The sequence below is a fragment of the Pseudomicrostroma glucosiphilum genome (genome assembly GCF_003144135.1).
Source record: "Pseudomicrostroma glucosiphilum strain MCA 4718 unplaced genomic scaffold BCV69scaffold_7, whole genome shotgun sequence".
NCBI classification, from domain to species: Eukaryota; Fungi; Basidiomycota; class Exobasidiomycetes; order Microstromatales; family Microstromataceae; genus Microstroma; species Microstroma glucosiphilum.
Window position 1 is genome coordinate 48,549 of NW_020289919.1, and position 24,559 is coordinate 73,107.

The 24,559-nt window shown below is 56.3% G+C and overlaps 12 protein-coding genes across 12 annotated transcripts; 5 read left to right on the plus strand and 7 right to left on the minus strand.

The window, feature by feature from the left end:
* Nucleotides 1–37: 37 nt before the first annotated feature.
* BCV69DRAFT_312495 (Brix-domain-containing protein) lies at nucleotides 38–1,992 on the minus strand. The gene is made up of 3 exons (XM_025494937.1): nucleotides 1,752–1,992; nucleotides 1,435–1,665; nucleotides 38–1,358 (listed from the first exon to the last, which is right to left on the minus strand). Exons 1-3 carry the CDS (start codon nucleotides 1,929–1,931, stop codon nucleotides 135–137), a joined length of 1,635 nt encoding a protein of 544 aa, XP_025347698.1. The 5' UTR covers nucleotides 1,932–1,992; the 3' UTR covers nucleotides 38–134.
* A 289-nt stretch (nucleotides 1,993–2,281) lies between these two features.
* BCV69DRAFT_249113 (hypothetical protein) lies at nucleotides 2,282–2,983 on the plus strand (the record flags this gene model as incomplete). Its single annotated transcript, XM_025490326.1, has 3 exons — nucleotides 2,282–2,350; nucleotides 2,437–2,503; nucleotides 2,583–2,983. The coding sequence occupies 3 exons, from the start codon at nucleotides 2,282–2,284 to the stop codon at nucleotides 2,981–2,983; spliced, it is 537 nt and encodes a 178-aa protein (XP_025347699.1).
* Nucleotides 2,984–3,188: 205 nt separating this feature from the next.
* BCV69DRAFT_312498 (hypothetical protein) lies at nucleotides 3,189–3,987 on the minus strand. Its single transcript, XM_025494938.1, has 2 exons — nucleotides 3,820–3,987; nucleotides 3,189–3,729 (listed from the first exon to the last, which is right to left on the minus strand). The coding sequence occupies exons 1-2, from the start codon at nucleotides 3,850–3,852 to the stop codon at nucleotides 3,217–3,219; spliced, it is 546 nt and encodes a 181-aa protein (XP_025347700.1). The 5' UTR covers nucleotides 3,853–3,987; the 3' UTR covers nucleotides 3,189–3,216.
* Nucleotides 3,988–5,257: 1,270 nt separating this feature from the next.
* Nucleotides 5,258–7,925, plus strand: BCV69DRAFT_282753 (glycoside hydrolase). Its single transcript, XM_025492459.1, has one exon. It carries the CDS (start codon nucleotides 5,589–5,591, stop codon nucleotides 7,680–7,682), a length of 2,094 nt encoding a protein of 697 aa, XP_025347701.1. The 5' UTR covers nucleotides 5,258–5,588; the 3' UTR covers nucleotides 7,683–7,925.
* Nucleotides 7,926–8,181: 256 nt separating this feature from the next.
* BCV69DRAFT_282754 (mitochondrial carrier) lies at nucleotides 8,182–9,364 on the plus strand (the record flags this gene model as incomplete). Its single annotated transcript, XM_025492460.1, has 3 exons — nucleotides 8,182–8,460; nucleotides 8,581–8,681; nucleotides 8,779–9,364. Coding segments are annotated over exons 1-3 (719 nt in total), but the record flags the coding sequence as incomplete, so codon positions are not given.
* A 271-nt stretch (nucleotides 9,365–9,635) lies between these two features.
* BCV69DRAFT_282755 (CDK-activating kinase assembly factor) lies at nucleotides 9,636–11,403 on the minus strand. Its single transcript, XM_025492461.1, has 2 exons — nucleotides 10,718–11,403; nucleotides 9,636–10,619 (listed from the first exon to the last, which is right to left on the minus strand). Exons 1-2 carry the CDS (start codon nucleotides 11,310–11,312, stop codon nucleotides 9,772–9,774), a joined length of 1,443 nt encoding a protein of 480 aa, XP_025347703.1. The 5' UTR covers nucleotides 11,313–11,403; the 3' UTR covers nucleotides 9,636–9,771.
* A 437-nt stretch (nucleotides 11,404–11,840) lies between these two features.
* BCV69DRAFT_277281 (hypothetical protein) lies at nucleotides 11,841–12,530 on the plus strand (the record flags this gene model as incomplete). The annotated part of the gene is made up of 2 exons (XM_025491146.1): nucleotides 11,841–11,854; nucleotides 11,963–12,530. The coding sequence occupies 2 exons, from the start codon at nucleotides 11,841–11,843 to the stop codon at nucleotides 12,528–12,530; spliced, it is 582 nt and encodes a 193-aa protein (XP_025347704.1).
* Nucleotides 12,531–13,188: 658 nt separating this feature from the next.
* On the minus strand, nucleotides 13,189–14,211 carry BCV69DRAFT_277282 (hypothetical protein; the record flags this gene model as incomplete). The annotated part of the gene is made up of 1 exon (XM_025491147.1): nucleotides 13,189–14,211. The coding sequence occupies one exon, from the start codon at nucleotides 14,209–14,211 to the stop codon at nucleotides 13,189–13,191; it is 1,023 nt and encodes a 340-aa protein (XP_025347705.1).
* Nucleotides 14,212–15,312: 1,101 nt separating this feature from the next.
* Nucleotides 15,313–18,920, minus strand: BCV69DRAFT_191981 (OPT-domain-containing protein). Its single transcript, XM_025489626.1, has 2 exons — nucleotides 18,509–18,920; nucleotides 15,313–18,429 (listed from the first exon to the last, which is right to left on the minus strand). Exons 1-2 carry the CDS (start codon nucleotides 18,831–18,833, stop codon nucleotides 15,461–15,463), a joined length of 3,294 nt encoding a protein of 1,097 aa, XP_025347706.1. The 5' UTR covers nucleotides 18,834–18,920; the 3' UTR covers nucleotides 15,313–15,460.
* BCV69DRAFT_191999 (hypothetical protein) lies at nucleotides 18,849–19,930 on the minus strand. The gene has a single exon (XM_025489627.1). It carries the CDS (start codon nucleotides 19,656–19,658, stop codon nucleotides 18,891–18,893), a length of 768 nt encoding a protein of 255 aa, XP_025347707.1. The 5' UTR covers nucleotides 19,659–19,930; the 3' UTR covers nucleotides 18,849–18,890.
* Nucleotides 19,613–21,294, minus strand: BCV69DRAFT_191979 (hypothetical protein). The gene has a single exon (XM_025489625.1). The coding sequence runs from the start codon at nucleotides 21,123–21,125 to the stop codon at nucleotides 19,848–19,850; it is 1,278 nt and encodes a 425-aa protein (XP_025347708.1). The 5' UTR covers nucleotides 21,126–21,294; the 3' UTR covers nucleotides 19,613–19,847.
* A 579-nt stretch (nucleotides 21,295–21,873) lies between these two features.
* Nucleotides 21,874–24,482, plus strand: BCV69DRAFT_282758 (putative positive effector protein GCN20; the record flags this gene model as incomplete). The annotated part of the gene is made up of 2 exons (XM_025492462.1): nucleotides 21,874–22,576; nucleotides 22,657–24,482. Coding segments are annotated over exons 1-2 (2,312 nt in total), but the record flags the coding sequence as incomplete, so codon positions are not given.
* Nucleotides 24,483–24,559: the final 77 nt, after the last annotated feature.

A 24,559-nucleotide genomic window follows, 5' to 3' on the forward strand; every position in this document is an offset into this window, starting at 1 on the left:
CGACCGCTCACTCCGGACATGCACAGAATGGCGTCGTGCAGATGCGACGAGCTGCAGGGCCGCTTTCCTGGGTAAAGTATGCATTTGTGACTGTAGGTTGCGGACCTCGCCTCCTTCCGTCTAAGCGTGGCATATCATCTCCTTGCCTTGCCCTTGCCTCTTGCATTTCCAACGTCCACCTTGCGCTTCTTCAAAGTGGACTTCGCGCCGTTTGACTTTGACAACGCCGGAGCTGGTCCAACTGCAGCGTCGCTATCGCTATCGTAGGCCATCAGTCCTCGACCGACGGGAATCGGATCCAGATCCGAGTCATCGTGGTTGATGCCGTCGTCTTCGTAGTCGAAGGGCTCTTCCTCTTCGTCATCATCTTCTTCGTCGAATGAATCGCCTTCGTCCCCATCCTCTCCATCGCCTTCCGAGAGGGAGATGTCATCATCATCAGCACCGAGATCGTCGTCTTCGTCGAAAAGGTTTGCTCTCTCCTCTTGTGCGTCTTGAGGAACAGAGTCTGCGAAGCGGTCTTCGTACTCGAAGTCGTCGTCGTCTTCGTCTGCGTCTGAGTCTCCGCCGTCTGCGGGCAGATCATCATCGTCCTCATCCTCTTCATCTGCCTCGGCCCCTTCCGCTGCTTGCTCTTTGCCCTTTGTCTTTCTCGCCGCCTTCTCCTCTTCTTTGCGTGCCACATTGGCCGCCTGCTCTGCTTTCCTCTCCTGCTTTAGCTTCTTCTTGGCCGCAACGGCTTGCTTGAGAGCGGTAGCCTCCTTGGCAGTCTTCTTGACCCGGTCATGGTACAGAGTCTCTCCTCCCACCATGCCATCTTCGATCTTGATCAACTTGAGCTCGATGCGGGGCCCAATCTCTCGCAGCCGGACGGCTCGCTGCTCATTGGCATCGTTACCTCTGCCAACGTACCTTTCCGAGAGCTCGATAGCGTTGGCGGGGTCGTTCATGTCTTCCAGCTCAGACTCGGCCTCGGAGACGTCTGTATCGCTGGCAGCTCCTACGGAACCAGATCTTGTAGCTCGCCCCAGGACGTACTCTGAGATGTCTCCCACGTTGCCCAGGTTGGGTAGGCCCTTGCCCTTGCGCTTCATAGGAGCTCCTGTAGAGCTCGGGCCAGGTCTATTTGTTCCCTCGATGACCCTGCGAACAGACCTCGAGACTCCTACCGGGCGCACTGAGATGATATAGTGACGCCATTCGATTGTCTCTGTTTGAGCATTGTAAGAAAGGAGCACCACTCGGCGGGCTTGGGAGAGATGCATAGTCTGGACTTGGATGGGGGGAAAGAGATTTTGGAAGACTGTGACCAGTAGCTTGAGATGGCGAGCTTCACCTCCGAAGTTGTTCAGGACAAGCTGTAGCAGTGGGTAGGAGAGTAACGGGAGAGTCAGTCGTAGGTCCTGACAGGCTGTATCCTTGAGCTTCACTCACCAGAGGCGGTGTGCCAAACTCTCCACCAGGAGCTCGAGGCCTCTTCTGACTCCTGAGAACATCATTCATCAGGGCGAACTTGTTGACTCTGAAGGTACAAGTGGGACCTCTGGGACATCTTGCGACCCTCATGTTGATTCCTGCGTCGGTCTGGTTGAAGATGACCATGTGGGAGACGCCCAGTGGGCCTGACATCGAGACAAAGTCACGCAGCTTGTTCGATTTGCGTTCCTGTCAGGGGTGAGATACGGCACGATCACGAATCGTGAGCTGATTGCCTCTTCATGTTTGGTTCATCTCGTCGCTAGCTGACTCACCCTCAGTCTGATGGCCGTATTCGGCTCCAAGACCTTCCTGACATCCTGCACAAGTCCACCTACGCTCCTACCGACCTTTCCGCTGCGAATGACAAATGACTTTGGCGCAGTCGTGGAAGAGGCAGCAGAATTGTTTGGCCCTTTGAGGTGAGTCCTGGTCTTCCTCCTACGCTTGGCCATCTTGATAGCTCGTATGAGAAGGCTGGGTGCAGATGAGCGTGTGTGGGCGAGGGCGAGAAGGTGATGCTGTATTCACTTGTCCAGGCACTCGGAAGCAGGCAGGCCGCCAAAAACTTCGAAGCAGTCGGCCCGCGGCAACCAGGCACGGCGGCGCACGCATCCTCAACTCCACACACGGAACGCCGGGGGGCGGGTGGAATGACCTTACTAACAAAGGTGCGAGTGTCAACTACTCTTTCTTCTTTCAAAGCCATTCATATACAACACCTCTCACCATGTCGCCCGTACCAACATCAGACAACACGCAAAATCCCACACCCGGCGGAGAGGCCATTCGGGCTCAGGATCCGATGCAGGCCACAGCTCCGCCTTCTTCCGTGACCCAGCTGCCTACCGCTGCCCTCGAGCTGGCTGCAAAGGTATGTTGTCAGAGAGCAGGTGCAGGTCTACGAATGGCTGTGCTGAGCGTCAGCTGACGTTTGCACTTTACAATCACTCTCCTCAGATGTTCGACTTTGCCAGGAATGGGAATGAGGAATTGCTGCCTTACCTCGAAGCGGGCTTGCCACCTAGTGAGTGATTCTGGAGAGAGGATTGCCCACCAGCCTTGCATTACTGAGGGTTAACTTCTCCCCTTGGTACACCCTTCAGACCTTACAAACAACCGCGGAGACACGCTGCTCATGCTCGCAGCCTACCACGGACACGCCTCCCTGGTACAGAAGCTCCTTGCCCTCCCCCGGCGTCCAGATACGAACCAGCTCAATGGTCGCGGCCAGTCCATCCTAGCCGGAGCCGTCTTCAAAGGCCACAACGATGTGATCCCCCTGCTTCTCGCAGCAGGTGCAGATCCGCTATCGGGTCAGCCGAGCGCAGAGGATTCGGCCAAGATGTTCAACCGGTGGGAGGGGGAGAATGGACTCAAGGAGGCTTTTGAGAGCGCACCTGGACGTGGAACGGGAGCGAGGGATGCACCCCCTGCTGTAGAGGATAGGGAGGAGGTGAGGAGAGTGCCAGGTGCTGGACCTCAGGACGGTACACAGGCACAGTAAAGACAAGCGTGGGAGGGGTATGGAGCTCAAGCTGCGAGCCGCCATTGTATAGCATAATACCATCGTAATTGACTACCTATTGCCGCACAAACTGCGTCTGCATCTGGAGGAACACACACACTGTATCGAGAACGGAGACAAAGACAGATGCAAGTAGAGATATCTTCGTTACTAGCAAGATCAAATACTCCTACAACTACATTGCCATTCCTTTTTCTTTTCTGTGTACTGTATTATGCGTTTGTGGGTGCGTCACGAGAGACCTCTCCATCGAAAGCGCCAGTACCGGTGGGCTGACCAGCAGAGGTTCCAGCCTGGGCCAGCAGGTCACTGGGGTTGGTGTTACCGGTGCTGGTGATATTGTCCTGGTTGGCAACGGGGTTTGTGGCGCCAGCACCTCCTGATGTCCTAGCGATGTTGAGCAGGTCGGGCTGTCCGCTGCTGAATTCCTTGTTGCGCTCCTGCTGCAGCTGGTCCCTCTGGCCCTCGGATCGGTCCTGGAACCCTTGCTCGGCGCCATTCACCTGACCAAAGCCCATGTCACCGGCGGTGCTACGAGCGTTGGAGGCTGGAGGAAGCACATCGCCCTGGGCGATTGCGTCGGCACGCTCCCTACGGGCATCGCCCTCAGCGCCGATCTCCGTGCCGAGCACAGCGGCTCCAGTAGGGTGGCTGACGCTGTCCTTGCTGGGTCCTGAGCTGCCTGCGGGGGTGCTACGGCTGTGCTTGTCACGAGCGGCCTCGGCCTGTAGTACAAAAGGTGGAAAAGTGCAACGATGAGGGTCAGAGATTGCTCGTCGGAGGCCATGCTGCATCAGTCAGGGTGAGCTACTCACGACGGAAGATGGTGCGGCTTCAGCTCGAGTCATTGTGAGTTAATGAGTGGGTGGGTTTGATTGAGTTGATGTAGTTGAGAGTATACGAAAATGAGTGTACGAAGATGAAATTTGAGAAGATCTACACCTATATCAAGTGCTCGTCTGACCGTCTTGTCGCTCTGCAAGCTAAGCAAGGTGGAGGTGAGGCGCGAAAAGACCCTTGCGTAGGCTGCCCAGGTTGCAGAGCTGACGTCAAATGTCACCGTGGCGGGACGCGTTGCATTTGCCTCGTCTCTGCTCTTTCGCCTGTCACTCACGGTGACCTCTGCGACGGGAAAGACGCCGACGACGGTTTCGAAGTGCTTCGATGCTCGAGCCATATGCACTTGGTAGGGCGATGACTTGGGCTCTGTGAGTGCCACAGCCATCATAGCGACAGTAGCAGAGAGAGTTTCGATGGCCATGAGCGAGCGGTCTGCAGAGAGGTGGGTGCTAAAGGATCGGCGACAAAGGCATGGCTCACGTGCAATTGCCTGTCACTGCTCGTCAGCTCGCCGTGGAGAAGGCAACGTACCTGCTTCAGGTGACTGACTACTTTTGCCCAGGCTCCGTCATGAAGGTCACTGCCTATCGCCGCACGCTCTGCACTCGGGACCGGCTGCTGTAGAATCGGGTGCAGAAAGGGCTACGTAGGTCGGACGTTAATTGATCAGCTTGTGGATGTCCGGGCATACAGGGCAGGGGTCGCAAAGATGTGGGCTCCCTTTATGGCATTGCTTACTTCAACAGCGGGGATGGCTGCGCTGATCTCGTCGCGAGATCTTGCAGTCGCCGACCTTTCTCGTTGACTGACGCGACGGTACGCTGAACAGGCCTTGTGTGGTACGCCGGTGGAGAAGCTTCTGCACTGCCCTCGACGTATCGCTGCTTGGCGAGCCAAGACTCGAGGGGTGAATTGCTTTCGCCTTTAGGTTTGCCACAATATTTCACTCCGGCGCGGCTGCCCGCGCTTTGCCAGAGCAATGGCTTTCCGGCAGTTGCACCTGTACCTGTCTGTGGTGTCTGTCTGAGGCTCTACTTTGGCGCATGGGTAAAAGACTAAATCTTGTGTTTTTTTTTTTCCACTGCTAAGGAAGTGATACGCTCATAGTCGCCGTGTGGTTCGGGTGCGCTTCCATTGTCTTTGGCCCTCGTCATCAGAGCTTCTCCCTTGTCCCGTCCATTGCAAGAGATCAATCGCGGGGCGGAGATACGTGGTGCCTGGGCCAAGACTTTGTCCACGCGTCCACGCCACTCCGCCTTCCGCTTGGCGCAGACGCAGACGCATCTCTCCGGCGGCGTAGATGTTCATCCGGCGACGATGCCAGGCCCGCGCGGGGAGGGTGCGCCTTATAGTCCTAATTCCCCTCCAGTCCATCTTCCCTCCTTCTTCCCCTTACGATTCCTTTCTCCTGTTCTCGTCACCCCCCTTCTCCATTCCTTTCTCCTCGAGCTCACAAGGTCGGCTGTGCCACCTAGACTCATTTCTCCCTCTTTCTCGTCCCCATCGTCCCTACTTGTCCAACCTCGGCGCCGGTCGCCCTCCCCCACCCCCCCTCACACTCTTTACCTCCCTTGCCTGCTACGTCTAGACCTAGGGCTTCGTTGAAGCTTGAACCTGCTTGAAGCGAGTTGCCACATTCGAAAGATAGCCACTCCGGAATATCGACAGGTTCGATCTCGGTAGTCTCGCATCCCTTGATCACTTTTATCCCTCGAAGCCCTCCTTTCTCCTCTTCCTTGACACAATGCAGATTCTCGGACGATCAAGTGGCGGGTTGACAGCCCTGGCCACAGGTCTTTCTCTAGCCATTGCTAAGTACAAGCCAAGCCCACAAGTATCGACCAACGCTACTAGCTCTTCGAGCGGCAGCTCCTACAAGGTCCACACATCCAGCACCCTCGATCCGGCTGTCTGGGGAGTGCCGGCTCCGCTGGTGTTGTCCAACTCTTCCTCTTCTTCCAAAGGCAATACCTTCAAGACGACTTCCACCGTTGGACCTGGCAGCTGTCCACTCAACACCACCAGCTATGTCTCTACGTACGGTGCCCTTCCGGACCCCACCTACGCCAAGTTCAACTCCGTCAAGGCAAATATCATGAGATACCGAGAGCAGATGTCAGTCAACCTCGGTGGTTGGTTCTTGCAGGAGGGTTGGATGGAGACGAGTTTCATGGACTGTGCCATCTATGCAGGAACTTCAGAATTCTCCATTGTCTCAGGCTTCGGTACCAGTGCTGACGGCCTCAAGAGTGCACAGAATTACATGGAAAAGCACTGGGATACCTGGGTCACCGAAGACGACTTTGCCTACCTCGCATCAAGGGGTGTCAACACTGTCCGCATCCCCATTGGTTACTGGAGCGTCGGGTCATACTACTGCGCCAACTCTAGTTTCTCGCCATATGCCGCCGTTTACGAAAACTCGTGGAAGTACGTTGGTCGAGCCATCAATTGGGCAGCCAAGTACGACATCGGAGTCCTCCTCGACCTGCACGGTGCCTACGGTTCCCAGAACGGTCTCGACCACTCGGGTCATGTCGGTGCCGTCGATTTCTTCACCGCTGCCAACGAAGCTCTCACCACTTCGCTGCTGACCTGGTTGGCGTGGGAGCTGGCCGATGTCACAAACATTATCGGCATTGAGCTTCTCAATGAGCCTTCTCAAGAAGACGGCCTCTGGACATGGTACAACAACACTGCCACTGCCATGAGGAAGGCTAGCTCCTACGCAAAGTCTCTTCCTCTGTACATCCAGGACGCTTACAATCTCAATGCCGGAGTTGCGCTGGTTGCATCCCGCAACGACTTCACCGTCGTCGATGATCACTCCTACTTTGTCTTCAGTTCTGCCGACAAGGCGCTCAGTGTTAATGCGCACATTGCTAATATCGAGGGGTCCTACACAAAGACATTGTCCGCTGCCCGAACCAAGGCTCGAGGCAACCTCGTCATCGGAGAGTGGTCCTGCTCTTTAGACTCCGGCTCCCTTACTGGCGTCAGTGACGTGACTACTGCGACATCCGACTTCTGCCGAGCCCAACTCGCCGCCTACACCAACACTACTGCCGGCATGCACTTCTGGTCGTACACAATGGAGAACTGTGATTCCAATGCCGGATGGTGCTTCGAGAGTGCCGTTGGCGAATATCTGCCAAAGTACTTCAACGTGTGGGGTCTCTCTGGTCTGGTGACCAACAGCAAGCTGCTGCTCAACTCTGCGGCTGCAATCAAGACGGGCAACAAGATCAAGGCGGCCATTGCTGCCCTCAAGGTGCCTGGCACCAGCGACTCTGCCGCCTCTACTGCTCCCACTGCCTTGGTCAAGACTATGACTCTCTCTACCAGGGACGTCGTGTCTTCTGACGAGGTTTCCAGTTATGGCATGGCTCCCCTTCTCGCTGCCGAAGACGATGCTGAGGACCATGAGACCGTCGAGGAGATGCGCCTTTCCCTGCGCGACTACCTCGACGACGAAGACAACGAGGACCTCTACGTCGAGCCTGTCGTGCACCGCCGAGGTCTCGGTTCCGTCTCTGGTCACGCAGCCCACCAGGCCCAAGCGGAGCGTCGAGCCCTGACTGCTGCTGCCCTCGCCCGCCAGGTAGGCTACTCGGACGGCTACCTCACCGCCACGTACTTTGCCTCTGCCTTTTCCACCACGACTCCCGTGAGCAAGCTGGGATTCCAGACGCAATACATTGTCGACTCGTGGGCTAAGCGAATGGCCAACTCGCCCACCAAGTACCTCGCGGCCAACTATGGCCTCTACAGTGCCAACTTCAAGCTGGGTCAGGCCGCGGCTGAGGCAGCCATCCTCAAGATCATCAATGCTGCCTGAATGGTGGGCGTGGAAGGTAGTCAGGCTTTCCAGACTTGTGTACGAGGAATTGTAAGAGTTATACCCCACCTCTTGAGAGTCGAGTCGATGCGAGTCCAGAGGCCTCCAAGTCTTCGTAATCTGGAAGTGCAGTGTGTGTGCATGGCATCGCATCGAAGCTGTCAGCAGACGACTTCATCCACCCTCTTTTTCCTCCTAGTCCTTCATTGTAAAATCATCAACGTAGCAGGTTCTCTTCCTTCTCTTGTTGCGCTTTGTGTGACTGTCTGAGTGAGCATCGTGTATGTCCATGTGTGTCGTCGTCCTTGCCGCTCCAAGACTCCTGGCACTCCGCACTCCGTTCCGATCCGATGCGCGTCTCTTGAATGTGGGTCCGGCACTTTTCACGCCAAAGGCTCAGACCGGAAGTGAGGGCGGATGGCCCGGCTCGGCAGAGAGACGCACACGCGGAGAGATACACAGACACAGACAGACACAGAGGGGATCGTTACCATCTTCGCTTCAACGCGTGTGCGAATTCAGGACTTTACATCTCTCGTACGGACGAACGTAGATACGCTCTGTATCCCCTCCCCCTTGTCCTCTTCTCTCCATCTCCTCACCCGCCCTCACCCGCAACCTCCCACTCACACCTACACCTACACCAGCAATGGTCTCGGACGGATTCATCCACGCCTGTGCCGGTGGGGCGGGCGGCATGATCGCAATGACGGCCACCTACCCACTGGTGAGCATCTCGATGAGGGCTGCTGTGGAGCAGAGTAGGGCTAAAGACAAGGTGAGTCGAAAAGAGGAGGAGCTGAGAAAAGAGGGACATGGAGAGGTAGGGAGTTGGTGCTGACAGTCTCGCTTTGTAATGTGTCTACTCCCAACACTTGATCTCATGTTCTTCCCACAGACCATGGTGGAAGCGGCGCAGAAGGTCATTAGGGAGGAAGGCGTCGTTGGCCTCTACTCTGGTCTCAGCTCATCGCTTCTAGGGATCAGTATCACCAACTTGTGAGCTTAGCATGGGAGTCAAGCATGGGTGCAAGCATCACCGCGCCCTGGATCCTTTTACTGACCCAGGACTTGCATGCCCTTGTCCCTCGCACAGCGTCTACTATGGCTTCTTTGAGACGGCGCGAGAGATGATCCTTGCCTCGAAGAACAAGGGCGCAGCAAAGGAGGCCACCACTGCCGCTGCCACCATTGCCGCCGGTGGAGCCCTGAGCACAGCCGAATCCATGCTCGCTGGAGCTCTGGCCGGTTCAGCGACTACCGTCATCACCAATCCAATCTGGGTGGTCAACACTCGGCAGACTGTACGTGTCGGCGTGGACAGCGGTAGTGGTAGTAAGGGCAAGCCAGGTGCGCCAGTAAGGAAGATGGGATTCCTAGAGACGATTCGATACATCATCTCCACAGATGGCGTGCCAGCCCTCTGGCGCGGTCTTGGTCCTGCCCTCTTCCTAGTCATCAACCCAATCCTACAGTACACGGCCTTTGAGCAACTCAAGAATATGCTCGTCACCTCTCGTCTGACGCGCGGCGTTAGCGCCTCCCTCTCCGACTTGGACTTTTTTTTCCTCGGAGCCCTCAGTAAGCTCTTTGCTACTGGTCTCACCTATCCACAAGTACTGGTCAAGTCTCGTCAACAAGCAGGCAAGGGAAGCACAAAGGGCAAGAGTACCAACTTTTTTGCTGAGCTGGCAGAGATTCTCAAGAATGAAGGAGTGGCCGGACTTTACAGGGGTGTGGGTCCCAAGCTGACACAGAGTGTGCTCACTGCCGCCATTCTCTTTAGCTCGCAGGCTAGGCTCTTTGCCGCCCTCTCGGCGCTCAGAACGGCTGCGCCCAAGGCAGTCAAGGCTTGAGGCCCGTGAGTAAAGATGGGTCGCAAGGGTATGATGGGAGGAAGGAGGGAGGGAAGTCTACTGCTGTCGAAAATCTGACGTCCTGGATTGAGCCATTGTATGACTATCCGATATTCACTTGTGGGGCCCTGGAGACTTATGCCTAATCGATACATTCTGCTTCACTTTTCAAAAGTAAATCACAAGTCAAGCCGCTGCCCATTCGAGCATGCTATACATTTACAAGTCTATCCTTACATTTCCCCTGCCCCTTGATTCATACCAGGCGGTCTCACAGTCAAACTTCCCACTGCCACGCTCAGATCCCATCTCCAATTCTCACACCAGTCAAATCCACCAGCCTTGAGCGCCTCTACATCCTCTGCAGACATCTTCTCCAGCACAGGCTGTGTCCAGGGATCATAGGGAGTCATCGTCGTCGATGTACTCGAGGTAGGCGGGCCTGCACTGCTGCTGCTGCTGCCGCCGCCGCTTTGCTGGAGTTGTAAACGCGCAGGAGCGAGGAGTGTGAGCTCTTGCTTGGTTGTTGGATCAATGAAGAGTTCCAGGCCGGTAGAGAGGGTGGCTAGAGGTCCTGTGAAGGTCTGTAGGGAGTGGGCCGACCAGCCAGAGGATGAGGCGGGAGCACCGTTGTTGGTCTGAGAGCCATTCTTTGAGTCTCCTCCTATCGGCGGCAGTCTTGTGCCGTTCTTGGCACCTTCGAGTCCCCTGCGTACCTCCTCCTCTCTTTGCAACCCTTCCTCCTCCTCAACCTCCCTTTCTCGCTCCCTCTCCTCGCGCTTCCCCTTCCACCGAGCCTGTACAGCCTCAATCTCCTCTTCCTCTCTTCCTTCCTCAATCGCCCGCACCACTTCCTCCTCTTCCTCTCTGCGCCACTTTAGATCTTCTACTTCGTGCAACTTGCGCTTCTCCATGCGCGCTTTGCGCAACTGGGCTAGCTGGGACTCGAGTGCGGCGAGGGCTTGCGAATCAGACTCGGACTGGGCGGCGTGGCGATTGGAGGAGGAGCGATTGGCTTGCTCGTAGGCGGTGAGCTTAGCGAGGGTAGCATCGTAGTCGACCCGATTGATCAGATTGAAGGCTGAGCGGGATGAAAAGGAGGGTGGCGGGGTCAGCGTTGAGCGGCTGAGTCGAGCCTGTTGGTAGCAACTCATTGGCACTGCGCAGACATCTACTCACTGATCTGCTCAATCTCCTCTAGGTAATTGTTGTACTCCTGCAAACTGCCGAAATCTCCCTGTTGCTTGTTATAGCTCCTCTGTATCCTCTTTCGCACATCTACCTCTCTCTCCACTCCTAGATCCTGAAAGGTCTGCGGTCCAAACTGATTCTTCCTACAGACTGTTCCACACGTGGGGCAAGGAGCAGGGCCAAGGGACCATATCCGATCTATGCAAGAGGTGCAGAGCTTATGGTAGCAGGGAGAGACGAGGAGCTTCAGACGGGGGTTGAGGAAACGGTCCGTCTTGCACGAGGGACACTTGTCGTCTGGGGAGGTGTAGGAGACGATGCGGCCTGACCTGTCCTTGTGGCCGATGATGCCAGTGGAGGCCAGAGTGCTGGAAGAGGAAGAGCCGGCAGTGTTGGTCGCACCACTGCCGCCGGGGCGACCGAGAGAAGTCGAGCTAGAGCTACCAGGACGTGAGGAGGAGGAGGAAGCAGCGGCAGTGGCTGGGCTGGCCGTCATGGAAGGGGGGCCGCGGATGGTAGAGCCAATGGTGCTGCTACCGCCCCGCCCACGCGGCCCTCTACTGCCTGGTCCTGCTCTTGACATGAAGCAGCGCCCGAAGTGGTATCAGCTCAGACTGGTATTGGTTCCCTGTGGTGTGAGTGGCTACTTAGGCTACGCTCAGTGAAGTACAACTTATCCAAAGGTGGAAGCGGAAGGGCCACCCACCCCCCCCTCCCCTTGATCTTCGCACTTCCGCCCCCGCCCCCGCCCCGCCCCCTCTCTTCCGTTCCGATGTCCGTCCGGCGCCTTGCCTGAATAAATTTTGAAACTTCCCCTTCCCGTGAGGAGCAGCATTGCCATCACCATCATCACCACCATCATCGTCATCATCATCCATCGTTGATCCTTGGCAGCGCACCTCATCCTTTGGGCAACTCACATTCGTTCGGCTGTATATAGGCTCAGTTCCAAGCCAGCACGCCCTCGACAGTGGTCTTCCAGGCTTGTCATCTTGACACACAGCAGGCAGCTCTCTGGCCACTCCGGCCCCCCTTGAACGCATCTAGGTAGCTCTGCAAGTAGTACGCACATCGCTCTTTCCCTCCGTCTCAACCCTTCTACCTAGCCAATATGCAGATTTTCCGGTGAGTCATGAGACCAGGTACCACTCTCGGCTTATTCCTTTCTTTGCTCTGTACTGACCAAGTGCTCTCCGTCCACACCTCCTCCCCCCCTCGTTCTCTCTCTCGCAGGTGCCACTTCTGCTCCTCTCCCTGCTACCCGGGCCACGGCATCATGTTCGTGCGCAACGACGCCAAGTGCTTCCGCTTCTGCAAGAGCAAGTGCCACAAGAACTTCAAGATGAAGCGAAACCCACGAAAGGTCAAGTGGACAAAGGCCTTCCGTAAAGCCAGCGGCAAGGAGATGACCGTCGATTCTACCCTCGAGTTTGAGAAGAGGCGTCACATCCCCGTGCGATACGACCGAGAGCTCATGGCAAAGACGCTCGCAGCCATGGCACGTATCCAGGAAATCAAGCATCGCCGAGAAGCCGCCTTCTACAAGGCTCGTCTCACCAAGGCCCGAGGCTCAAAGGTGGCGCAAAAGGAGAGGGATCGTCTGGCGGTTCACAGGAATGCTCACCTCAAGGCGGCCATTGGAAAGGAGAGGGAAAGGAGTGCACTTCGCGAAAAGAGCATTGCAGAGAGGAGAGAGAGGAATCGGGAAGAGAAGCAGAGGGTGCGAGTGCGTGTTGGTGCGGCAGAGGGCAAGGGAGCCAAGAAGAGCAACCTCGTGCCGGGCGAGGGCACTTCGATGTGAGTAAGCAGAGCATCAGAAATAGTCTCAAGCAGGTGAGGGAGGCAAGAAAGCATTACTGACCTTGACTCACTGCATGCCCATCCTCTCACACTTCTATAGGAGCATGGACATGTAAGGAAGCATGCCTCTCCGCTCAAAGCTTTTCTGGGCGTACGCTTGCTCAGGCTCTCGCAGCAGGGTCACCGCGTCCCGGCGCAGGCCTCTCTGCTCATAGCGTTCGTTGCTGCACTCTCACATTTACACTGCCTCTCTACCTTGTACTATACTTCACCCGATACTGGGACCCCAATCGAGTCATCTCACATCAACTCCGCCACGCGCCTTGTCTGTGGAGCACGAGGGCTTGTTACACAATGCTGCTAATGGTGATACTTTTATTCAAGCTCCCTCTGGAGCTCCTCTAGCCACTGCTCCTGCATCTGTAGCAGTATCAGCACCTGAATCAGCAGTAGAAGTGAGAGCAAGAGACGATCGTTGCCCTCCTTGCGGTCTAGCATCCCGATCAATGAGGCGTTGAGCGATGGGCAGGGTGGGAAGAGCAAAGTAGCTCCCGCTGGCCTTGCCATCGTTCGAGTGTGGGATGAAGGGCGTCTGGCTGGTATGTGGGGGTAGATATTCTACGTCGCCTGTAGATGAGGAGGAGTCGGAGCAGGTTCCGTCAGAAGGTCCTGAGGGCTATCGACGCCGCCTCTTCCTCCCACTCACCAGCACGTTCCGGGTGTGCAATGACCGCCTCCAGCGGTCTCAACGGCACTCCCTTCTTCCATTCTCCCAACTGTTGCACTTGCCCACCAATTCCGCCACCAGCAGCACCACCCTCCACGCCCTCCGCCCGATTGTCATTCCTCCCCCGTCCTTGAGAGCGTGCAGGCCCTATGACCAGCTCCAGTGGTCGTCCGAGTGCATTTGAGGACTTTCGTAGCCAACTGGAGTGGGATTGACCTGCTGGGGAGGTAGGGCGAGAGCTCTGCTGGCCCGCACCACCGCTGGGAGGCACGTACGGAGCGGTCCGCGGGATTGGGGCGTAGGCGCTTCCTGCTCCTGCTGCCCCTAGTGCGTGCTCCTCCTCCTCCGCCAGGTGGGGCAGGGAAGCGCACCTCAGCCCACTTGGCGTGTGCGGCTGTGAGGAAGGAGCTCGGTACCCGCCTGGTGTGTAGCGCGGTGCAGGTGTAGCTGGAGGGGGCGTGCCGGGAGTCGTACCGCTACCTGTGGGCAAGGCGGTATAGTTGCCGCGATTGTCCTCGCTCCTTCCTAGCGGGAGAGCAGTCCCGTGTCCGTGTCCGTGTCCGTGTCCGTTTCCTGGTGGAGGAAGTCCGTAAGCTCCAGCATACATCTGGCCTGCTTGAGGGAGAGGAGTAGGAGAGGTGGAAGAAGTCCAATCCCCTTCGGGTCTATATCGCATGTGCAATTCATTCCCCACTTCTCCCTCCTCCATGCGTCGCTCCTCTTCTCTCATCATCCCCCTCTTCCTCCTCTTCTTACTTCCTGGACCCGCACTCGTCCCCCTCTTCTTCCTCCTTCGACGATCATACTGATCATCATCATCCCACTCTCGCTTCCCTCGACGACCATAGGCACCATGTTTAGGACCCCAAAACTTGATGAGGATCAAAGGGCAGACGAGGGCCATTATGAGGAAGACGGTCAGGACGGCGGTGCCGATGGGGGAGAGGTGGGACATGGGAGGCTTGCTTTCAGAGGAGGAGGTGCTGGTAGTGAGAGTGGGAAGGGTAGCGAGGAGACTTGATGTACGCTGGCTTGGCGACAGATGGGGAAGCGCAGGTAGTTGGTGGTGCTTCTTGGTGGTACAACAACGGACAACAGCTCAGCACGCTACGCTACGCTACACGACTTCGGTATACGGTATACGAAGGCAACCTCTCCATCTCCGAAACCCAGACTTCTCCTCCGTCCCTCTGACTGGGCTGTGTCCATCCAAACACCAATCAACCAGCCAATCCCGAAATCATACCTCGCCTCGCCCTGCCCTCGATCCTGTCCCTGGCCCTGAATCTCCCTCAGCATCTCGCGTCTAGCAGGATTCCTCAAACCCTCCACCCTCGATCCTCATATCCAGCCGTCCAGCCGTCCAGCCAGCGCGTGTATTTGGATCCGCAAAATCCGAAGCTGAAGCGTCGCCCATCGTGCCTCGTGCATCGTGCAGCGTGCCTCGGCGTGCCTTGTGCCTTGTGCCTGGTGCCTGACGGCGCAATCCCGTCCCACCAACCGACCGACCAAGCGACCGAGCGAGCGAGCGACGGATCGACCGACCTATCGCCCTACTTCAAGTTGGTTTTGCTCTGACCTGGGAACGTAATACAGTACCGCTGCTTCCTATCGACTGTCCGTTCAGTGAGGCCTGCCACGCCCCCGCCCCCGTCCCGTTCCGTCCCGTCAAGAGCTGAGCTGAGCTGAGCTGAAAAGGAAGAGACACTGTATTAAAACGGAACATGGACATGGTCGTGGTCGTGGACATGAAGGTGGACTTGGACATGGACAGGAAACAAGGGAACAGAGAATCGACTAGCCCAGCAAAGAAGCACAACAAACACAAAACAAGAGAAGAAGAAAATGAACAAGTAAAAGAAGACAGGTGACTGTGACTATCTAAAGGAAGGTAAGAGGGGAGTTGCATCGGCAATGGCGACAGACTTATTTGGGGGGTCACCCTCGGGGTCACGGTTGGCAGTCGAAGGGGGGGAGAAGAGGAAGAGCGGCACGAAAGCCAGTAGGGAGGAGTATAGCGGGACCCAAGCACAATCCATCGAATCGCGAGGCGAACAGGAGGCGGGTATGAATGAGGGTCCAAGGGGCCAGGGAGGCGGGCTCCACAAAGCGTCGAGCCCAGCTGCGTATTCGAGATCGTCTTTCACTTGGTGCTCCTGATCACTGGTCAACTGTCTACCTCGCCTCTACCTCGCCTCGCCAACTCAGACTGCCCCTGGAATAGCACTCGGCGCAGGTGCGAACCCATCCGTGGGCGGCGTCAACCTCGACAGCCCTTGCCCATCAAGGGTATTTCCCGTAATCGAATTTCCCCACCAATTCAAGCTGATTGTTCCCCCTTTGGGCAGGACCAAGCAGAGGAAGATGACCAGCGAGGTGATAATGGTTCCTGTATCCATTGCGGCGCTGGTGACAAAGTTGTATCGAGTCCACCATCGGAAGTTCCTCTTTCGGATCACACACTGGAAGATGTAACCCAGGAGGAACCACGAGGAGATTACGATTCCCGATGCAGGAGGGCTGACGGAGGTGGCTGCGAAGAGCAGTGGGGTGCTGACGATTTTGAGAACTGACGAAGGGAATCTCCTTGCCAGCAGGAAGACGGGGATGGGCGTGAGTGCACCGATGAGCATGGCCCAGTAGGCCGAGGAGTAGTAGGATCCGTTTGCGAACATTCTTTCGGGACCGATGATACCCCAGATGATGCTCGAAGTGTAGTAGACGGAGGCAGAGGGGCACTCGAAGGAGTTTGCTTGCATCGGCGAGCAAATGTCACTGACGTGGGTCCTCATGAACAAGTTCACAAAGACGTGCACAATCGAGGACCAGACGGCGGCAACGAAGGACACCGAGAAGGCCATCCTTGGTGACAATTTCATGTAGTGAGCTAGCTTGAATCCCTGGGCGTAGGTGAGACCTTGAGTGAGACCCACTTGCGAGTACAGCTTGATCATCATGTTCGGCAATGCTTGACCCGGGAAGGCATAACCGGCGATGAACTCCGAGATCAGGTTGACACCGATGGTTTGCGACGTCTGCGCGTAGATGAACCCCGACGGCAGGAAGTAGATGAGAGGGATGAAGATAGACACCAGGAAGCCCCAGATGGGCAGACCAGTGTCGTAGACTTCAGCGCAGACGATACCAATGACGACTGCAAAGACGAATACCGCCCCGTACCACCAGTCGGGATGATCTCGGTACTTTCCCATCAACTTGGCATGAACATCGTCCTCCTCCGTCTTGATACCCCTAATTCCCCTCCAAATGGCCTTGCCGTGGTGTAGACCCGTGTGTACCAAGATACACGTGAAAGTCGCAAATCCGCACCAGTAGACGATGAAGTAAGTTGTGCCAAAGTACAGTCGCGAGTAGGAAGCGTAGGCCTGTTCGTCCCACCTGCGATTCCCATCCAGTACGGCAGTGACATTGTAGGTCTCTCCGAAGCGATCGAATGCACCAGAGGAATTGAAGGGCATGTAGCCAAAGTTGAGAACGTTTGAAAACCACAATGCTGGAGCCAGGATCCAGAGGAAGATGACCGAGCCGGCGAAGATGTTGCACTGAGCCCACCAGGGCACCACCAGCGGGCTCATGAGATAGCTGATGGTCTGCCAGTCAAAGGTCAGGAAGCTCATCCCGATACCAGTGGCAGTACCAAAGAGTGTGTTGACGACTTCGTTGTTCGGCCAGATCCAACAGATGAAGCTAAAGCTGCTCAGCGCCGTGAAGATGTAACCGGGGAAGAACCACCAGAGGAAAGCGCCGACTGAGACGTAGATGAAGTACCTGAAGCGCGAGATCGACTGGTCGTAGACAGAGTCCTCTTCTGCGTGCAGCATGTTGAAGACCGAAGCAAAGACGAGGACCTGAGGCCAGATCATGGAGCCAGGCGTCACGAGGAATCGCCTGGTAAGTCCTGCTAGACCAAATCCAATCATCTGAGACGACATGACGAGAAGGACAGACCAGCCAAGAGGTTTGGGATTACTGTAAAAGTAATCAGAGTCGAGCGCCAGGATAGTGTTCAGGGCGTATGCGGGGACGAGAGCAATATTTGCCATGAGTACAATGGCAGTGTGCTCCTTGATGTTGAACATGCCTGGGTTGAGAGACCATTGGAAGCCGCCGAGCCATCGAGGCGAGGTGAATGTGCGCATAGGCAGGATAGCAGCTAGCAGCTTGCCCAGTGGGTAAGCAATGACTTCGAGCAGCAATGCTGTAAGCGTAGGAGCAGGGTATCGAAGGGAGAGGATGTCGTTGATGGCCGTAGCGAGGGTCATGAGCACAATGCCCAAGACCCACATCCTGACCGTATTGGCTGGAATGTCCGTATCGTCTACATTGGATACCGAAGCTCGAACCTCGGGGTATGGCGAGTCTTCATCTCCCTCAGGCTCTAGCTCGACCATCTTGATACCTCTAGGCCCAATGACGTGAGTGTCCATACCCACGTCAATTTCGTGTGCGTTCTCAAGCCCTGGCCCAAGATCGGAAGAGTAGCGGTCGAATTTGGGATCCATGCCAAGCTTGATGCTGCTGGCAGTCGGACTAAAGCCTGCTCCAGCAGCTCCTTCTGAGCCGAGACGATTGGTCCTCTGTCTCAGAATCGAGGTGCCGCTGGGTCCATCAGTCATCGGGACACCCGAAGCAGAGAAGCCAATGTCGCGATGGGAGTGCCCAGTACCAGAGGGGCGCCGGCCCTCGCGACTCCTCAAGTGCTCAACATCATCGAGGAGATTGCGAGGAGGGGGTGGGTATGAGTTGAAGCTATTTACCTGAGAGAACTCGGGTCGAGCATAGCTCGAGGTATTGGAAGACTTGCGATCTAGAGAAATACGGACGGCATGCGAAGAGCCGGCGGCTGGGGGCGGCATTTGCGGCTCCATATATTGACCAGTGGCCAGCGCAGGATTCTGCGAAGTGGTAGGAGTGTAGCCTCTTGCTTGGCTGGGGTCGAATCCTGATGGTAGCTGGACCAAGCGACCCTGACTGTCGTACACCGCCCCTGTGGTCTCATCGAAGTAATAGGCCGGATCTTCTGATTGGCTTGCAGAAGGTGGAGCAGCGCTACCAGCAGCAGGCTGCTCTTCAAGCGTGCGATGTGTCGATGCGTCTGCAAACGGCTGAGGGTCATTGGAGGTGACAATGGCTGGTGCAGGTCCCAGATCAGCTGTACGTGGGATCAGGAGAGGAAGGTGAGCTGCTGACTTCTATCTTCCCTGACCATACCCTCTGCATCCCCTACTCACGAGGCAGGAAAGCAAAGACGTCCTCGTCTTCACTCTCATAATAGTCTTCTTCTTCCTCCTGATGTCCCTCTTGAGGTTGGTAGGCCGGATTCCACTCCCCCTGATGTCCTCCGCCTGCACCTGCAGTAGAGTGTTCTGCCTGCCAATGATGCTCCTCGGCATTGCCCTGCTCTTGAGCTCCCGCACCCGCACCTCGAGTCACAGGTCTGCCGCTGCCGCCTCCTCCATTGACGGCTGTACCAGGTCTGCCTGTAAAGGGTCGAGACTGAGCTCCGGTCATGGGTCGCCTGCCTCGTGAGGCAGTCGTGGGACGAGCTCCGTCCATTGCTGTCGCGTAAAGTGGAGTCGATGCGACGTTGAAGGTAGACTGTGATGCGACCTTCTACTTGCCGAACGGCGGCGGTAGAGGGCGGCTGGCAGTGCCCGTGAGTGTGTACCCCTGAGTAAATGCTGCTGATGGTGTAGTGGAGTGGGACGAGGCGAGGTGATCGTGCGCAAGTCTAGAGGAGACGAGGGGTTGAGGCGGAAGTGCGACGAGGCAAGGGGTGGGTACTGAGGGTGTGACTGTAGTGAATGGTATGAGTGTCCAGTGACGGGTATGATGGTCGAGGATGTGCGAGTATGACGATGGTGGTAGTCCAGTGGACGAGGTGGGGTGAAGGGGCCAAAGGGGGGGGGAGGGGAGGGGAGCAGTGCGCCCTGCGTGTGGTGGTGAGTGGTACAGAATCCGCCGTCCGCCTGTGCGTGTGTGTGCGTTTACCACTAAAGGCCTCGTCGTCGTCCGCCCCGGCTGGTGTGGCTCTGTGCCTGCCTGCCTCGCCTTCTGCTTTGCTCTCACCATTGCCCGCAATCCATACTCCGCTCCCCACCTCCGCCACACGCATCGAAAAGCCTCTGTGACATTGTGTGAAGCCGACGCCCAACGATTCGGAGGGTAGTGCGCCCCTTCATTCCGCGATTTTGACCCCCCGCCTTGCCCTGTTCCCCCTTTCAGCCAGAGCCAGAGCCAGAGCCAGAGCCAGAGACGACGACGACGACGACGACGACGACAAACATCAGTGGTACAGTCACTACATTCTTGCGCCGAATGACGGAAATGACAAAGTGTGGCGCAGACTCGGTTCCGTTCAAGGGAGAATTCTGTTTCCATTGATTGGAGCGGTGAGAATGAGTCATATATCACAAGAATGAAGGTGCGCGAAATAAGAATGTCACGGCCATGTGGGACTAATGAGAGGGGAAAAGTACAACGACGACTTGCCAAAGAAAAAGGTCTCTTTCGGCTATGCTTGCAGAGATTCGCAGAGGAAGCGAGGGGAAGGCGGCGTACGAAGCCTTTTCAGAGGTCATCGTAGTCCTCCTCGTTCTCTTCCTCTTCAGATGCCGCCTTCTTGCCATTGGTCTTCTTGCCGGCGTCCTCTTCCTCCGAGTCTTCCTCTTCAGAATCATCGTCGTCCTCCTCCTCCAGCCAGTCCAAGAAGGGCTTGGCGCTCTTGCGCACCTTTTTGCTCGTCTCCTTGTCCACGTACTTCTTGCTCACTTTGCCACCCCAGTCCTTGACCACATCCTCGTCCAAGACGTCGATCTGGTAAAGCGCCATGAGAAGCTTGGGCACGCCAGTGGGGATCAGCGTAGGCTCCTGGACACCAGCCAGACGCTCAACACCTCCGAGAAGAGACTTCTGGTGCTTCTCGCTAGTGATCATCTTGGCCAGGACTGGAGCATACTTTTCGACTTCCTTCTCGGCATTGGCGGTGAAAAGACCCTGGACAAGGACCTGAACAGCCTTGTGCTTCTTCTCGATGCCCAGCTCCTGAGCCTTCTTGTACACTTCGGCAGCCGAAGCTTCGTGGTTCTCGAGGAGCCAAAGACCATATTGATTGTAAGGAGAGTCGGCATCCTCATCCTCGTCGTCGTCGTCGCCGAGAGTGAGACCAGATTGAAGACCTCCCTCCAGTGCCTTGACCCGAGCCTTGACGGCGGCTTCAGAGGTGTCGACTGACCAGCCTTCGTTATCACCAGCAGAGCTCTTGGCGTGCTGCTCCGCAGTGGGAATGTTCGCAGCCTCAGCATTGATCTTGGCTGTCAATTCGTCGTCGCTGCCTCCTCCATCTCCTTCCTGAACACTCTGCCCAGCGGACTTGCCGGCGCCTTTGGCACCCTTGACCTTCTTGGGTGGTGGGTTCTTGGAAATGTAGGTGGTCAGCTTGTGAGCCATGTTGACGGGGCTTCGCTTGCCACAGGCCTTGCAATCCCTCATGATCTTGCTGCCATCTTTAGGCACCTTGAGGTCTGTCTCTGGGTTCTTGCAATCGCCACAGAGAACAAACTTGTCAATGAAGTCGTCAAGAAGGGTGCGGAGCTGATCAGCTTGGTGAGCTCCGTTGATGATGTAGCGATCATTCTTTTCGTCCAAGGTCGTTTGGGCACCGAGCTCAAAGCCGAAGAACTTGGTCGGGTAGGTAGGAGGTCGACTCAGGGCGCGGGCGATGTCGGACATGTTGGGCACGACCGTCTTGATGCCGTTACCTCTTCCCTCGATCTTGGTCTGAAGGAGGGGCATGCGGTAGCGGTAGTACTTGTCGTCGACGTCTCGTCGGATGTTTACGACAGCCATGTTGGGCGAATCTTCTGAAGCGGATGCACTTGGGTCAGCTGAGGAGGTCAGGTCACACTGCGATGGTGTGGGCGTGCTATCAGATAGCTCGTGGCGGGAAGCAGATGTAATTGTGTGTGAGACGAAATGATGGGCGTCTTCCGTCGTGGTGTTGTGTAATGCTGAGTAGGTGGGGTTGAGCAGAGTGTGCACAGCCTTGTAGCTTTCTATCCAGAAGGAGTCTCTTGATGAAACGGGGGTTTAGGTCTGCGTGAGTAGCTCACGGCAAGTGTGGTGTATGATAATGACGACAATGATGACGAGATTGATCGAGAGAGGTGATGTTGAGGACACGAGGACATGAACAGGTTGCGATGTGAGTTCCTCTGGTGTTCGGGGGTGATTTGGTTCTCCTGTGGGTGCAGTATGACTCGAGCGGGATCGGCGCGAGAGGTGAGAGGGGAAGGCCTGTCTGGGCTCTTCAAGGCTTTAGCGGCAGCTGAGAGGGGTGAAGTAGTCTACTTGGGCTCTCTTGTTTATGCTTTCCAGTCCTGTGCTTGTAGACTTTGGGCGATGGAGGTGGTGGTGAGGAGGATGGTGATTTGGTAAAGGCAGCAAAGGGGGAAATGGCGCCGGGCCGCGGCTGCGAGGAGCAAAAGTCGCCTTCGTTGTCCGTCTGCGCACGCCGGGCCGGAAGGAGCGGGGCGGGGCGGGAGTGCTGGTAGCCAATTTTGTGGCCTCTGCAGTGGGCATACAGCCAAGTGGATTCCCTACGGGCAATACCTTCTCACCTGCCTCATTCACGCAGAACACTCAGGTCCTTGCCACTGTGCCACTGCACATCCTTGCCCATCATGGCGACCGAGGTGCTCACCAAGAACCTCCCCAACATCGACCCGCCCATCCTCTCCTACCTGGCCGGGTACATCGATGACCCAGAGTCCCACCTGGACCCCAATCCCCTCATCCTCGAGACCGTCTCCTCTCTCCTCTCCTCGTACCTCCAGTCCACCTCTGAGTCGCCCCAGGATGCCGCAAAGAGGGTGCATGCAGTGCTCGATGAGATTCAGAAGCTCCTTCCAGAGACAAACGAGGATGTGGACAGTGGCGAGGGAAAGTCGGGACCGCTCAGACTCGAGAAGGTAGTGGAGATGAGGAAGATCGGGGCTCTCAACACCCGTGGCACAAATGTCCTCACTGGCGGTGGAGGAGGCATTATCGACCTTGCAACGGGATCAGTAGCCAGGGCCACCACCATCGACGTCAAGAAGCTGGAGAAGCAAGAGGCGAAGACTAGGGCAAAGCTGCAGAAGCGTGCACAGAGGGATCTCTACGAGAGTTCCAATGTCGTCGAGCAGGCAAAGAGGGCACAGGAGCTGGCCAACTATGAGGAGATGTTCACCACTGTCAATACACTTGAGACGGTGGGGTCAAAGGGAAAGAACAAGGATATTCACTTGCCAGGCATCGATGTGAGTATGTGCAGACCGAGAGTACTGGCATCCCTGACCCTTGAAACTGACCTGCTTTACCCATCTCTTTGCTCTGTCAGCTCAATTTCGGCTCGAATCGCATCTTGACATCGGCAACTCTCAACATCGCATCTGGTCGGCGATACGGTCTCATTGGTCGAAACGGTGTGGGCAAGTCCACCCTGCTGCGCCATTTGGCTCTGCGTGACATCCCGGTCCCGAAACACATCTCTATGCTTTATGTCGAGCAGGAAATGGTTGGAGATGATACACCCGCACTGGAGGCTGTACTGAAGGCGGACGTGTGGAGGGAGAGGCTGATGAGGGAGGAGAGGGAAGTGAATGCCAAACTCGAGACGCTCGAGAAGAAGCTTGCAGACGCCGCTCAGGCAGCCAAGGCGGAATCAAAAGCCTCTACAACAGATGCCAACAACGATCTGTCCAAGGGATCAGCGGGAGACATTCACACTCGTCAGATGGAAATCCAGAAAGATGAGCTGTCGGCCAGGCTGGGTGATCTGCAAGCGCAATTGATCGAGATGGAGGCCGATACTGGACCCTCGAGAGCTGCCGCTCTACTGGATGGTCTGGGCATTGTCGCAGCCGACCAGATGAGGCCAACAAAGAGCTTCTCTGGTGGTTGGCGAATGCGTCTGGCTCTTGCCCGAGCCCTCTTCTGCAAGCCCGACCTTCTCCTCCTCGATGAGCCTTCCAACAACTTGGACTTGAACGCCATTGCCTGGCTGGAAGACTACCTGGTGAACAACTGGACTTCCAGCCTGCTGGTCGTTTCCCACGACCGAGCCTTCCTGAACGCCGTGGCTACGGACATCATTCACCAGCACTCTGAGCGTCTAGACTACTACAAGGGCAACTTTGCCCAATTCTACGAGACGCGCATCGAGCGTCGCAAGAACCAGCAGCGAGAGTACGAAGCCTATGTGCTCAAGCGGGACCATCTTCAGGCCTTCATCGACCGTTGGAGGGTGAATGCTAATCGCGCAGCCCAGGCTCAGAGTAAGATCAAGGAATTGGAAAAGCTCCCCGTGGTGGAGCCTCCGGAGAAGGAGGACAGTGTGACTTTCCGTCTACCAGAGACAGAAAAGCTCGCTCCGCCCTTGCTCCTCTTGGACGAAGTCGACTTTGGGTACACACCCGAGAAGCTTCTGCTGCGGGACGTCAACATTGGAGTGACCATGGACTCGCGCATCGCCGTAGTAGGTTCGAATGGTGCAGGCAAATCAACCATGCTGAAGCTTCTATTCGGAGACCTCAAGCCTCTCAAGGGCGAGCAAAAGCGCAACGGCAAGCTCCGTGTTGGTCTCTTCACCCAACACCATCTGGACATGCTCGACCTCAACGCTTCACCCGTGGGATTCCTAATGGCCCGCTTTCCCGGTAGGACAGAGCAGGAGTATCGCGCCCACCTCGGTGCATTTGGAATCACTGGTCTTACTGGTCTGCAAAAGATTGCCACTCTTTCTGGTGGTCAAAAGAGCCGCGTAGCATTTGCGCAGATCAGTATGATGCGTCCGCACGTTCTCCTCCTAGATGAGCCCACCAACCATCTAGACATCGAAGGTCTCGATGCGCTTATGGCGGCTATCAAAGCCTGGAATGGTGGAGTGATCACCATTTCCCACGACACGAGATTCGTAGAGAATGTAGCTAGCGAACTTTGGGTCGTGGATGGAGGTAAAGTCGAGAAGTTCTCGGGGAGCGTCACAGCGTACAAGCAGCTCATCGTGGCGATGAACAAGCAGAAGCAGACGAGCCACTGAGGGAGGGAGGATGAGTGGGCTTGGAGGGTCAGAGGGGAAGACAGCACTCCTCGAGCGTGCCTGGTTCGAGGCAACTCAGCATGTAGCATCATTGTGGTTTTGCAGCAATACCCTTCCTTCACTCGAAACTTCAGACCGTCTGTGTCTTCCGCTTGTCTCTGATATTGGCTCGTATTGAAAGCGCCGTCTGACAAGAGGTATC